The 13,269-nt window shown below is 44.7% G+C and overlaps 2 protein-coding genes across 7 annotated transcripts in view; both read right to left on the reverse strand.

Annotated features, from left to right (window-relative positions):
* The window catches only part of AASDH (aminoadipate-semialdehyde dehydrogenase), a 36,898-nt gene extending 33,297 nt beyond the window's left edge, over positions 1 to 3,601 (reverse strand). For 4 of the 6 annotated variants that reach the window (XM_067530663.1, XM_067530659.1, XM_067530665.1 and 1 more), the window contains exon 1: positions 171 to 192. In XM_067530663.1, coding sequence (XP_067386764.1) covers positions 171 to 188 — 18 coding nt within the window. In that variant the 5' untranslated portion in view covers positions 189 to 192. Of the gene's footprint in view, positions 1 to 170; positions 193 to 269; positions 371 to 3,487 lie in introns of those variants that run through there. The other 2 variants (XM_067530660.1, XM_067530662.1) reach the window with 2 other exon arrangements.
* Positions 3,602 to 10,748: 7,147 nt separating this feature from the next.
* Positions 10,749 to 13,269, reverse strand: part of PPAT (phosphoribosyl pyrophosphate amidotransferase) — a 65,290-nt gene continuing 62,769 nt past the window's right edge. Inside the window, exons 10-11 of the mRNA XM_067530648.1 lie at positions 12,862 to 12,982; positions 10,749 to 11,152 (exon numbers count right to left, since the gene is read on the reverse strand). Of these exons, the coding sequence (XP_067386749.1) occupies positions 10,977 to 11,152; positions 12,862 to 12,982 (297 nt within the window). The 3' untranslated portion in view covers positions 10,749 to 10,976. The remainder of the gene's footprint in view (positions 11,153 to 12,861; positions 12,983 to 13,269) is intronic.

A 13,269-nucleotide genomic window follows, 5' to 3' on the forward strand; every position in this document is an offset into this window, starting at 1 on the left:
ATTTTGGATCCTTTAGAGGTAAACTGAAATGCTTGTTTTAAAGAAATAACATGTAAAGATCCCAGTCTTGCCATTTGAATGGAGCCAGGATTTCTTGAACAGTGTATGTCTACACATAAATATTACAAACACACACACTACAATTAAAAATGAGTTTCTCCTTTATTTACCTGGCAAAAGATCAACATTCTGTGTTTCTCCAACAAGGATTGTGGCCATCACTATTTTAGTAACCCTTCTTTTTCCACATTCCTCAAGCACATAATTACCTCATTTACATGACAAGTCCATTATTTACAGTGAGAGATCTTATGGGTAGGGACCTGGCTTCTGTGCATTTTCTGTGCAGAACTTGTTACATGTGTGGACACTGTAAAACAAATAATGAAAGACAGTTAAGGAACTTCAAGGAACCCAGCTGTCTGCATTGATTAGGGACTAAGTTCAGCTTGCCTTACTCATGCAAGCAGTCCTTTTGATTTTAATATGACTTCGCAAATTAGTAAGGTGAGCAGAATTTGACTAAGTATTAGTGATGTCTCCTGCTACACAAGAAACGTACAATTCTCATTAAAAAGCAATTCTATGCTTCAAGGGGGGAGGAGACCATAAAGTTTTTAAGGAGGTCATTTAAAGCATTTAAGTGAGTGAAGATTGGGAACACTAAAAACAAAAAAGTGCTTTCAAAGCCATTACCTCCTAGGTTTTCCTCATACATATCTATCATTTATTTACTGTTCTGAAGGTTACATAGAGTCCACTTCCAAACATTTGGCAATAAACTCTTCTAAATGTTTAGAATTGCACAAATTCAGTTTATTTTTAATCACAATTGTCCTCATTCGTTTAATGTCATCAAGCTACAATTCTGCATGTGCTTGAAGGAAACGGACAAGAAAACCTAAGAATTGATACAATTATTGTTAAATAACTGGAGTTTTCATGTAGACTGTAATTCCACTCCCAGGCAACTTACGGTGACTGTAAACAAATATCCACCACAAAATAGTACATACAAATAAAGGAAACAATCTTTCACCAACTAAAGTAAATTGCATACTTTCATAGACTTCAATGGTGCAGAAACAGACCCCATGTTAAAGGAGAAGTCTAACTAAAATTAACTAAAGGAAGGATAGTCACACTTTCTCTGTCATGCCTAGGCATTAAAATATATGGTGAGAGAAATATTATGAGGCATATGCACAACCCTGTGCACACCGGCTTTTGGCCTATTATCACTACTAAAGCGTCTTTCAGCCCAACAGAATTTTATGAACGTGTTTGAAAACTTCCTTATTTTTAAACCTACTATTATAAATAATACATATGTTACTAAAACTGAGAAAGCTTTCTCTTAAGATTAATGAGGAAAATGTTTCTATTTCTTCAGTTTGTTTTATTTGTGAATTTACCAGCACTTAGTGTATAGCTAATGTTTTCACAGTTTATGTGGGTGTTTCACCCAGTAACATTTTTGAAATAAAAGGAAAAGCATCCATTTGAAACCACAAAAATTGATGGGATAAGGAGGCAATCGTAGCTTCTGGAATTGTTAGCATTGTTGAGTTGGCACTGTCCTTTCAAATACTAAGGGAATATTTTTGTAACCAAAACCACAATGTTCTAGTGCTGCTAATGGTTATCACTCCATATTATACACTACAATATGTTTCGATAAACCATTGTTTTCCAAAATAATATATGTTACCAGATTATTTGGATGCACACACGCACCTTAAACTAGGAAAAAAATGTTTTTGCAACCTGTTTGGACAAAAGTAACCATGACCTACAGAAACTAGCACAAGCATATGCTTCAAAACTACATTTAATTACCTAAATTTATGATACAATCAGCATTGCTCATTACATCAGATGGTTTATAAATACACTTGGATTTAATGTAAAACTGGTTCATTCACTGAAGCAAAAACTGTTGTTATTTAGTCAATTTATAGACAGACTTCAAAACAATGACTTAAATTGGCAACATGGCTAAACACATCTGTTCTCTGAGGTGTGGACTGCCAGAGAAGGATGTCCATGGCACACGTCAGCACATCTGGATCCAAGCACACACCATCCACTGTCTTGGCTGGAAACAGAACAGGACATGGGGGGACCATAATCTCCCTGGGATGCACTTCACTCAAACTGAGTCTGCTCTGCAGGGATGTCGTAGCGGCATGGTGGGCCCCAGCAGTGGAGAGAGACAAGGTGGGGTAGAAGTAATACCTCCTAGCGGAGCCAGGTCTGCGGGTGAAACACAGGTGGATTCCCACAGAGGTCTTCTTCAGGGCAGAGAAGCTCTGCGGGGCACCAAGGCTGGTGTCTGTTACCAACAGCTAGTCTGGTGAAGGCATCACCTCACTCACTTTGTGTCCCTCTCACAGCAGAGGGATGCATGTGCTGAGGGCCAGGCAGTCTCTCTCCCTAGAGCAATGGTTCCCAACCTTTTTGGCTCAAGGGTCACAAATACCATTTTTACAATCCTGAAGGGCCACCAGTCTAATAAAAAAAAAAGTATTGATGTATACACTGCTAAGGACTACAAATCGCTACATATTTAAAGTAAACATTTTGATGCTACTCTGTTCATTTTTACATTCACTATTTTACACTTACAAATTACTCACAGTAAGTCACGGTGGGTGGCCTACTAAGTGCAGACTTAACGGGAAGGCACTGATTTTTAGAGTCCCGCCCCTCCTCAAGCATGGTGGGTCCTGGCTGCTCTGCCAGCAGCCACCCTGGCAGCCAGATGGACGGAGTTCAGCAAGGAGACTGCCTCCTTGCTGATATCCTGTGCCCTTGGCTGCAGCAGGGAAACCACATGCATCCTGTAGCCCCATGCACTCCACCTGGGTCCCTAGGCAGCGGCTCCCTTCTGCAGCCAAGGAGATAAGAGACCAGTGCTCCCCTCCCTCTGGCTCCAGTAGGGGCCCCAGCGCCTAGGGACCCAGGTGGAGCGCTTTGCCATGCTTCGTGGTACAGCCAGGGGGAGGGCAGAGCTGGTCTCCCATCTCCTTGGCTGCAAGAAGGAGCCTGCATCGGTCTTGTAACCACAGGGTAACAGGCTCCACCTGGGTCCTTAGGCAGCAGCTCCCTTCTGAGGGGATCCAGGGGCTACTCTGAAAGACCCCGCGGGCCAGGCTGGGAAGCACTGCCCTAGAGCTATTTAAATCTCCCACCAGCCGCGCTGGGACCCAGCCCCTTGGCTATCGCCCGCGGATCCTCTGACCCAGCAGGGCACAAGGCACCAGTGACGCAGGCTCAGACCCCACAAAGCCTCCGGGACCCAAGCAGGGCATCACCGCCCGGGGCTTTGGGGACCCGGGTGGGCGGGTGAGAGGAGGCGCTGCGGGGCTGCGCTCGGACGAGGCTGGCTTCATCAGCACTCAGCCTCCGCAAAGATTTAGCCGCGTGGCCCGGTCCGTTCCCGCCACCTCCGCTGGGCCAGGCTTGGGCAGCTCCGCCCTCGCACCTGCCCGAGAGCACCCACCACCTGAGCGCAGCCACCGCCCGCTGCTCGGGCCGCAACGACAGCCGCCCCCCGCACGCACTTACGCAGCTCGGCCTTGCCGCGAGGACAACAGCAATACACCACTTTTGATTGGCGGAATAAAGCGGCTTCTCCGATTGGCTCCTTCTAGGCAGCTTCGGATTGGCCGAGCTCTATGATGTTTTCATTGGTTAGCAGCTGCAGCACTCTGATTGGATGCTGGGAAGCACGTTAGAAACGTGGAAAGGGCGCCGCGCGCCAGGGAGTAGTGAACGGCCGCTAGGGTCGGGGTGTTCCATTCTTCCAGCAACGGGGGGGGGGGGGAGGATGTCCTGAAGTGGGCTGCTTAGCACCAATCTACTGAGGAACCGGAGATCCCTGCGGGGGCGGTAAATCACAGAGAAGGGGAGGAATAACTTCATCTCTCCCCGCGCCAGAGATAGGACAGTCCGCGGCCGGAAGCTCAGCTGTCAGCTCGTTTCGTGGGGAGGCAGGGCCGGGGTTTAGTCGAGTGATTGCTCCGCTGGGAGCATGCGCCCTGCTAGCTCCGGGAGGAGGAGCGGTTCATCCAGGGGCCTCCCCGCCCGCCCCCAGTTGCGCCGCGCTTCCCCCGCCTGCAGCTGGATCTCGCCCTGGCGGGCCAGGCAGAACCGCTCCCCCCACCCAGAACGGAGCAGGAGGGCAGAAAAATCCCCCCGATTCGCAGATCCGAGAGCGCCGCCGGTTTGCGCCGTCGCCCCCGCGCAGGCTGGCTGGCGGCTACACGCCCCTGCCGCCTATGGTCCCCAAAGCAGGGCGGCCTGCGCCCAGGACGGTGCGGAGGAGGGAGGGTTACCTTACCCCAGGGGCAGGAGGATGCATTTACCTGCACTGAGCGTGGCCGGGGCGACAAGTGACAATAAAGGGAACAGGATCGTTTTTGGCTGCTATTTAAAGTTCTGTATGTTAAAAAACACACACGATGCCCCAGCTGCTGACACGTAGGTAAAATGTTAAATGTCAGAGACGTTCAATTATATAAACCTACAGAAAATTATTTTAGTTGATTTATTAGTTACAGTGTATGTACACTGAAAAAAGTAATGCATGTTTCTAAACTGTGGCTATATATAATTGGACTGGGACGTGAACCAGGAATTTGATGCAAGGTGCTGATATGTTTGAAAAGAACAGGGACACCATATAAAATGCCATAAAACCGTATTGACTGGCTAGCAGAGTGCACAGCAGTCCGGTCTCCTTTAGTTTGATAGATGAACTGTGTCAATGAAAAAAATGGATAGGGAAGGAAGCACTGAAAAACTATAAAGAGAAAGGGTTAGGAATCCATTCTAATCTAACTCCTTACAACTAAGCTGCATGCAATGCACTGAAGAAGAAACGTTCTGGGCCTAATTTTTCTTAGACTAGTGTAAACCACAAGTGAAAGTCAAAACTTCTGTCTGTGAATGCAGTGTCTGATATTATAATCCTTTAAAATCAACTGTTTACATTTTAAAACGCACAGTATAAAGGAAAAAAGAGAACTCTTCATCTGTAAGTGTTAAGGCAGTAGGGTATCTGTCCTGAACAAAATCAGAACCACGCTAACTGTACAAACTATGTTCAAACAATTATCAGGGTTAAAAGTAACAATGCTAGCCAAAACATACTAGAGTATATGCAGAGCTTCTATTTAATTCTGTTATAAAAATCTTGTATAGAATTTTAAGAATTTGTGCTAAAACCCTGCTTATAACAACTGTGATTAAATATGGCTATAGATAAAGTTCTTAGCCTAGACAGTGGAAAAGGTTAGGATACAGGGACCAAGTTATTCCTTCCCACAGAAATAGCTGTGGGTTGCGGAGTTTGTTTGTTTGTTTGTTTTGGGGGGGAGGGGCAGGCTGGTATAGGATAGTACCAATCAAACCTCACCCCCTCAGAGATCCATTTATGGGATGCCATTGTTTGGTTCTGTAAAGGGAGCTTGCTACCACTTCTTGGTGAGACACAGAAGATTCTCATGCAGAGTCCCTCACTACATGTGCAGATCTGGGCTTGGTGAGGAACAACATAAAGGCCCATTCTTGCTCTCATTAAAGTCCGAAGAGTCTTACTTGAACTTCAGTGGAAGCAGGCTCTGGATCTGACTCAAATGCTCTTTCAGCAAAACAGTTATGTATTTAAAGTCTCAAGTGACTTCAATGGGACTTAAAAATAGCATACTTAAAGTGAAACTCTTATTTAAATATCTAATTTGCCTAACTGGGGCTTTAGTTCAGTGATTATGTTTCACAAACTAATAATACTTGAGTCATAGACTCTAGAATTAATCACCATTATTCTGGCTCTCAGCTACAAAAATACCCAGAAGGGAGGGAGAAGGGAGAAAGGCTAACAATGGCAGCCCCACTGGGGGCTGACTGCCAGCTACTGCTCGGGCCCGGGAGCTGACAAGTGCTCCAGCCCACTGCTGTGGTGGGCTGACACCAAAGAAGTCAATGAGGTCTGGTTAAAGTTATGGAATCCCTTACCTCTGTGACAGAATCATATCCTTAATCGTGCTGCTTACAAGCTAAACAAAAAAGATGGTTATTAACCTTTTATAACTGTTGTTCTTTCAGATGTGTTTTTCATATCCATTGCAATTAGGTGTATGCATGCCTCATGCACAGTCATAGAAGGTTTTTCCCCCAGTGGTACCTGTAGGTAGGCTCTGGAGCCCCCTGGAGTCATGCCTTCATGGCGTCCTACATAGGGCTCTGCCGTCCTGCTGCCTCTTCAGTTCCATCTTGCCAGTAGACTCTGACAGAGGGATAGGCGGGTGGATATTGGAATGGACGTGAGCAACACATCTCAAAGAACAACAGTTACAAAAGGTTAGTAACCGTCTTTTCTTCTTTGAGTGCTTGCTCATGTTGATTCAAATTAGGTGACTCCCAAGCAGTTCCTTAGGAGGCGGGGTCAGAGTTCAACGGGTTACTGATTGTAGTACTGTCCTATCAACTGCCACATCATCTCTGGCTTGCTGAGTAATAGCTTAGTGCGCCATGAAGGTGTGGCTGACCACGTCGCTGCCCTATAGATGTCCTGAATTGGAAATTGTGCTAGGCAAGCCGTTGAGGTTGCATGGGCTCTTGTGGAGTGGGCTGTCAGTACTGGAGCTGGTACCTTCGCCAGGTTGTAACAGGTCTTGATACACAACATAATCCATGACAAGATCCTTTGGGAGGAGACCAGGAGGCCCTTCATTCTGTCTGCCACTGTGAAAAAAAGTTGAAATGTCCTCTTAAAATGTTTCATCTTCTCAGCATGGAATGCTAATGCCCTCCGGATGTCCAAGGAGTGGAGCCTCTGTTCCCAGCTACTGGCATGCAGTTTGGGATTAAAAAACAGGAAAAAAATGTCTTGATTCGAGTGGAACTGTGGTACTACCTTCGGAAGGAAGGCTGGATGCAGCCACAGTCAAACTTTGTCTTTGAAAGAGATCGTATACGGAGGCTCTGAAGTCAGGGTTTTGAGTTCTGAAGCTCTTGTGGCCAACATGATGGCCACTAGGAAGGCTACCTTCCGAGAGAGGTAGAGGAGGGAGCATGTGGCTAATGGCTTGAACAGTGGTTTCATCAGTGCTGACAGAACCAAGTTAAGGTCCCACTGGGGAACCGGCTGGCGTGTTTGAAGGAACAGCCTGTCAAGGCCCTGGGGGAATCAACTTACTGTGTGATTCACGAAGACTGAGCAGCCAAGGACCCATGGATGAAAAGCTGAAATTGTGGCCAGACGCACCTTAACTGAAGATGTTGAAAGACCTTGATGTTTAAGGTGTAGCAAGTAGTCCAGAATAAGGGGTACGGATGCCCTCTCCAGAGAGATGCCTTTCTGCATGGACCAGAAAGAGAACCTTTTCCATTTTGCTAAGTACGTAGCCCTAGTGGAGGGTTTCCTACTTCCCAAAAGGAGCTCTTTGACCTGTTCTGAACATTGCAGTTCCTGCGGGTTCAGCCATGGAGCTTCCACGCTGTAAAATGTTGGGATTGTAAATTTGGGTGACAGAGGCAGCCATGATCATGAGTGATCACATCTGGCACTAGTGGAACGCTGATACAGGTCTCCACTGAGAGTTCGAGAAGCCTGGCATACCAGTGTTGGTGCGGCCACGCTGGGGCTACCCAGGATCATTGAAGATTTGTCCCTCCTGATCTTCAGAAAAATCTTGTAGCCCTTGAGTCTTTTAGACTATGCAGTTTCAAATCAGGCTGATCAAAAAATAACGACTGACTTTCGAAGGGGAGGTCCTGCACAGTCTGCTGAACCTCATGGGGGAAGCTGGAGTCTTATAGCCACGAACTGCAGTGCATTGCTACCCGAGGCCATAGTACGGGCTGCTGCCTCTTGCAGCGACACCTTTGTTGTTGTTTTATCCTCGTATACCAAGGCTGAGAATTCTTTTTTAGGCACAGGTGGAATAGAGTCTGTGAACTTTGCCATGGAGTCCCTGGTGTTAAACGAGTATCTACTTAACACCGCGTACTGGTTCACTACTCTGAGTTGTAGACCCTTGGTGGAGTACATCTTCCTGCCAAAGAGGTCAATCTTTTTTCGGTGTAGGGCCCTGGTTCCCGTCTCTCACTGCTGCAACCATCAGAGACCCGGGAGGGGGGAGAGTGTAAAGGTACTCAATTTTTCGATGGAACAAAGTACTTCCTCTCAACCTTCCTCTCGGTCAGGGAAATAGAGGGAGGAGTTTGCCACAGTGCCTTTGTGTTCTTATCAATTGTCTTAACCAAGGCAACCCTGGCTGGGCCTGACGGGGACAAAATATCTGTCATTGGGTCCGCCCCTCCTTCCGAGATTTCCTCAATCTGGATTCCCAGGTTTTGGGCAGCCCTATGGAGGAGGTCCTTATGGGCCTTGCTGTCCTCTGCTGTCGGTGCTGAGGAGATGCCTGCTACGGCCTCATCAGGAAAAGAGGATGATTCTCTAATCGGGACTGTTTCTAGTCCCTCTATGCCTTGTGGATCTTGTGGTACTTGGTGCTCTAAGTCTGCCTTGGTTTGCGCTGTGTCGAGCTCGGTACCCATACTGGTCGTACTCAGTGCCAGTGTCATCTTCAGGCCGTGAAAGGGTCTCCGACTGGGTCTGGTGGTACCTGTTCTCCAATGTCAGGGACTTTGACTGACCTGACTGGGGCCTCTCAGCTTGATGAAAGGTCCATGGGGTCCAAAAAGGCCACTGACTTGGGGTCTGTCATTGAGGGGCCCAAGGCATGGGGAAATGGTAAGCCATCTCTTGGCTCCACTATGTCCCCCTCTGTCCCGGTGCTGACTCCTCCTCATGGTGTGGAATTCCGCCTTGGAGTTGGAGTCAAAGCACTCGCTCCCAGGGGACCAAGGAGGTGCGGTGCTCCTCGGTGTCGGCAAGTGGTGCCACAGTGATGATTGCTGTGACATCATCACCGGCTTCCCTTTTGAAGGCACCATATGTTGTTTCAGTGCCGGGGCTTGTACCTCTGTTGACCTTCCCCGGGATTGTGTTGGCAACAGCACTTCAATGAGCTCCCTGGCTGCTTCAAAGGTCTCCAGAGTGGAGGGTGGCTGTAAGTCCTCCTCTTCCAATTCTCTGGTAGCGGAGCTCATGGCGCCAGACTCGACGCACCCCGCTCCAGGGCCGGAGTCAAGGGTGCCATGGGAACGGCACCGGTGCGTGAGTGGCCCAACATGGGTCACACTCCGCTGGTGCTCTTAAGCCACAATGATCTGGGCATGGGCAAGCGACAAGAGCAGTGCTGGGCACTCAATGAGGTCTTCGGTGCCGGTGATTCTTTTTGGTGCCAAAGGTCTCTAGAACTGGAGTCCTTCCTTGGCACCGGGTCACGAATAGATGCCGGTGCACTTCTTACCAATGCTGGTGCATTGGGACCTGGCTCTGATGGGCTCAGGGAGGGACAGAGAGCTGCCTCCATGAGGAGGAATTTTAACCTTTGTCTTCTTTTTTTTATTGTTCTAGGATGAAAGTCTCTGCAAATCTTGTAGCAGTCCCTCTGATGTGATTCTCCATGACACTAAAGGCACTTAGCATGCATATTGCTCTTCAGCGTGGACTTTTTACAAGCCCCACACCGTTTGAATCCAGGAGACCGAGGCATGCCTCAGCCCCTGGAGAAGAGTAATGACCCTTAAGGGGACCTACTATCTCCTATTCTAATTCTAAATACTTAACACCTAATTGATTAAAACTTATTCTAACTATTTACAGGACCCGAGTGAACACTGGAGGAAAGGCCCTTGCAGAGCAAGAGAGCATGGATTCCAGCCAACCATCACAGGAGGTAAGAAGGAACTGAAGAAGCGGTGGGTCAGCAGAGCCCAATATACGGCACCATGAATGTGCAACTCCAGGGGGCTCCAGAGCTGACCCTACAGGTACCACTGGGGGAAAAAACCTTCCGGCGACTCTGCACAAGGCACCTAATTGGCATTGACATGAGCAAGCACTTGAAGAATGTTATTTTACTTTTGAATCTGCCTTGCCAGGCCCATGTATTAAAAACACATTAGCTCAGACCTCAGAATTTTTAATGGAATAAAATAATAAAATGATGGAGAAAATGATCAAGTTAGCAATACAGGTCTAATCATACCATCTAGGTTTGTAAATATCATAACTGGTTTTCCCTGTCATATCCCAATGATATCTACTAAAAGTAATTATGCTGGGCTTCAATATCCTTAAATAATGAAGATATCAGATTAGAGAGCTTTTTGGTTTAGTATTTCCCTGAGTCTTCTGTTTTTAAGGTCACACGCTATAAATGTAGTGTTCAATGAATAAGGAATTAGATGTAGATACATAGCTTGATTATAAGGCCTTTTAGCAACATAAGCAAAAACAACAACAAAAATTTAGGCATGTCTCCTGCTCTTTCTAGTGTAATACTCCACAAAGTACTAGATACGAATTGCTTAGAAAGCCATTTAAACTCTCCATTTTCTCAAAATCAGGAAAGCAAACTTCACATACTTCCTTTGCACTAATTTTGTTTGAGAATTAGAAATTATTCTGTATGATCTATGAGCTGTAATCCTAAATTGGTTTTTAAATAAATTTACCAATTTTGTGAATAAACCTTAAAAAAAAAATCCAACTTCTTTGACAAGATTAAAATAAAAAGCAGTTTAGCTTGGACAGCTAAGTAATCCATAAGACTTTGGTTAGTTTTTACACAACATCTAGGAGAAAAAACGCAAATAATAAAAGGCACTATTGTGCACGATTTTATATTTTATTTATCTAGGTACTTACATTATATAGTTTTCAGCATCAGAGACTTTCTATAAAGTCTGTAAAGACATTTTAGGAACAGCAATTAGTCAGGCATCACTAGCTTTAAGTGGCTTGCTAAATTTAAGAAGATGCTATGCATTGTTAGGTACAACATACTTCTCAATTCAAAAACTACATTCAGCAGTGGTGCTTAGGCACTAAAAAGTCACCAGTCAAGCTCTATTGGGTATTCCCCAGTAAGACATGCTGTACAGTGCCCAATCTTTCCACCATGTGACTTATTTGTTTTAAGGCTGTTTTGATTTTCGTGCCTTGCTTTGATGCTCTCTTGCACAGATGATACCAACCCTTCCACAGAAAGATAAACCACACTGTCCGCTCCTAGGGGAAATAATATAAGAACAAAACATTAAAAATTGCACTGGTACTGAACAAAATAAAAGCATCTGCAACATGTAGTCATGTTATTACATTGGTTCTCACCCTGTAGATCACCTTCTCCCAGGGAAAAGGCCATAAACAGGGTGTCAAAGAGTCAGAGCCACCTTGTCCTTTCCATATTACTAAATTGGAGTGGGGTCCCTTGTCAGCTAGACAGAGGGGGTGATCCTGGTATGGAAAAGGCTGAGAACCATAGTGTTATTCATCTTGTTAAAATGGAAACTAAATCCAAGGTGTTCATTAAGACTCTGAGCTTACTGCTATTTCAGGGAGGCAATGTGCTATTACTCCAAGTTCTCTTTGGAAGCAGCCATACATGTGGCTGTTTCAAGCTGTCTTTCTTCCAGGAGCAGAGCATCCATGTCTTCTATTCTTCTTGCTGTGTATGGCTATACAGGTGTTTGAGATAATGCAGAAAGTGGGTCACATGAATGCTATAGCAGGAGGAGAGTGTTTCATCTTCTCGGTCTATCACTTTTGTTAATTACATTGTGAATGGATATTAAAATATGATCCTTCAGCAAATTCATAATGTTTTATTTATGCCATCACAATTACTGCCATGCAGGTAAAAAAGGCTTGTTAAAATACTGACTTCATTGTTCCTTCTGTCTAATCTTGCAAACACTACAAAAATCTGTATGTTTAAAGGCTTCTAACCACAGCTATGTTTTTAAACTGGTAAGTTTTTTAAATCCTTGCTACAGCACAATACTATATACGATAATAGATATGCCCATTCACAAGCCATTACTGACCATTTTCGCTACATCATGATAATGTACATCTGTTATTTGCAATGGCACAAATAATAATTTAGGCATTTGTTGTTTTGGGGTTTTTTTTTTTTGTTCTGTAGCAAATATTGCTTACTATAAACGTTCTAAAATGCATTACATTTATTTTATTACAGTTACTTAAATAACCTTACCTTACATAGTTTTAAAATTAGTCACCCCTTCAAATCAAGAAAAATATTTACACCAATTCTACAATTTGAGTTTTAAGCAAAACCAGCAAGCAAACCAGCAAGAGTATTTTATTATGCTTAATTTTCATCGTTACTGAGACTTGGTCTACACTTACCTCAGCGATTCGGCGGCAGTCGACTGGAGTTACGCAAAGTACACAAAGAACTTGCGTAATTCCTGTCGACTTCTGTGCTTCTCTTCTGCGTGCCATCTTCACTGCACTGCGCCACTTGAGGAGGTGGTTTTAGTACGTTGACTTCTGGATCGACTGAGCGAGTCTTCACTGACCACTCAGTCGATCCATATAAGTCAATTTGCCGCTGTCAGTGTAGACATAGCCTCAGTCTTCTTCAACCTATCTTCCTGAAATTTTGCATGCCACAGCTCACCCCAAGTTTTTCTGGGAAGTTTGGCAAGAATCAAAACAGGGACTTTGAAGATATGGTATTTTGAAAGTGTGTATGTAGTTTGCTTCTTAAAAGTTATCTGAGTGCACCAAATATTTAAAGGAAGATATATTTAAAATACATCTGACAAAACATAGCTAATGTCAATGTGATCTGGTGATTCAGTTCAATGAAAAATTCAGTAAAAGCTGTTTTTCTTTTCTTTTTGATCATGTGTATTCCTCATGACTGAAAACTTTTTTTAAAAAGGAATAAAATTGTAGCAATTTACCTATGTAGTTTGCAAGGTTATGAAATTCAGGTCTGTTGGCAATGAGTTCTTCTTTTGTTGGAATGTTTATTCCCATGTAACAAGGAAATTTTATGGGAGGTGAAGCCACACGGATGTGCACCTGGAGGAAAATGCATTTTCAATATTAGGTGACCAGTAAAAATTGCATCTTGATAAAAGTCATCAGTTATAATATTAATTAACAGCAGACACTAAAGCCCCAATCCTATAAGGTGATCAGCAAAGGCAAAAAAACCCTGCCCCTACTTGGAGCCCCATTGATTTGCGGCTCTGCATGCATATATGAATCTACTGGGCACATCAGATTGCAGGTCTCATGTCTCTCCAGACTCCAAAATATCAATACAGGTAAAAAGATTTAAGTAGCAGCATTATTAAAAGCCTTTA

This window comes from Emydura macquarii, unplaced genomic scaffold, assembly GCF_026122565.2.
Source record: "Emydura macquarii macquarii isolate MOO-44397 ecotype Brisbane River unplaced genomic scaffold, CSIRO-AGI_Emac_v2 contig_3108, whole genome shotgun sequence".
Lineage (NCBI taxonomy): Eukaryota > Metazoa > Chordata > Testudines > Chelidae > Emydura > Emydura macquarii.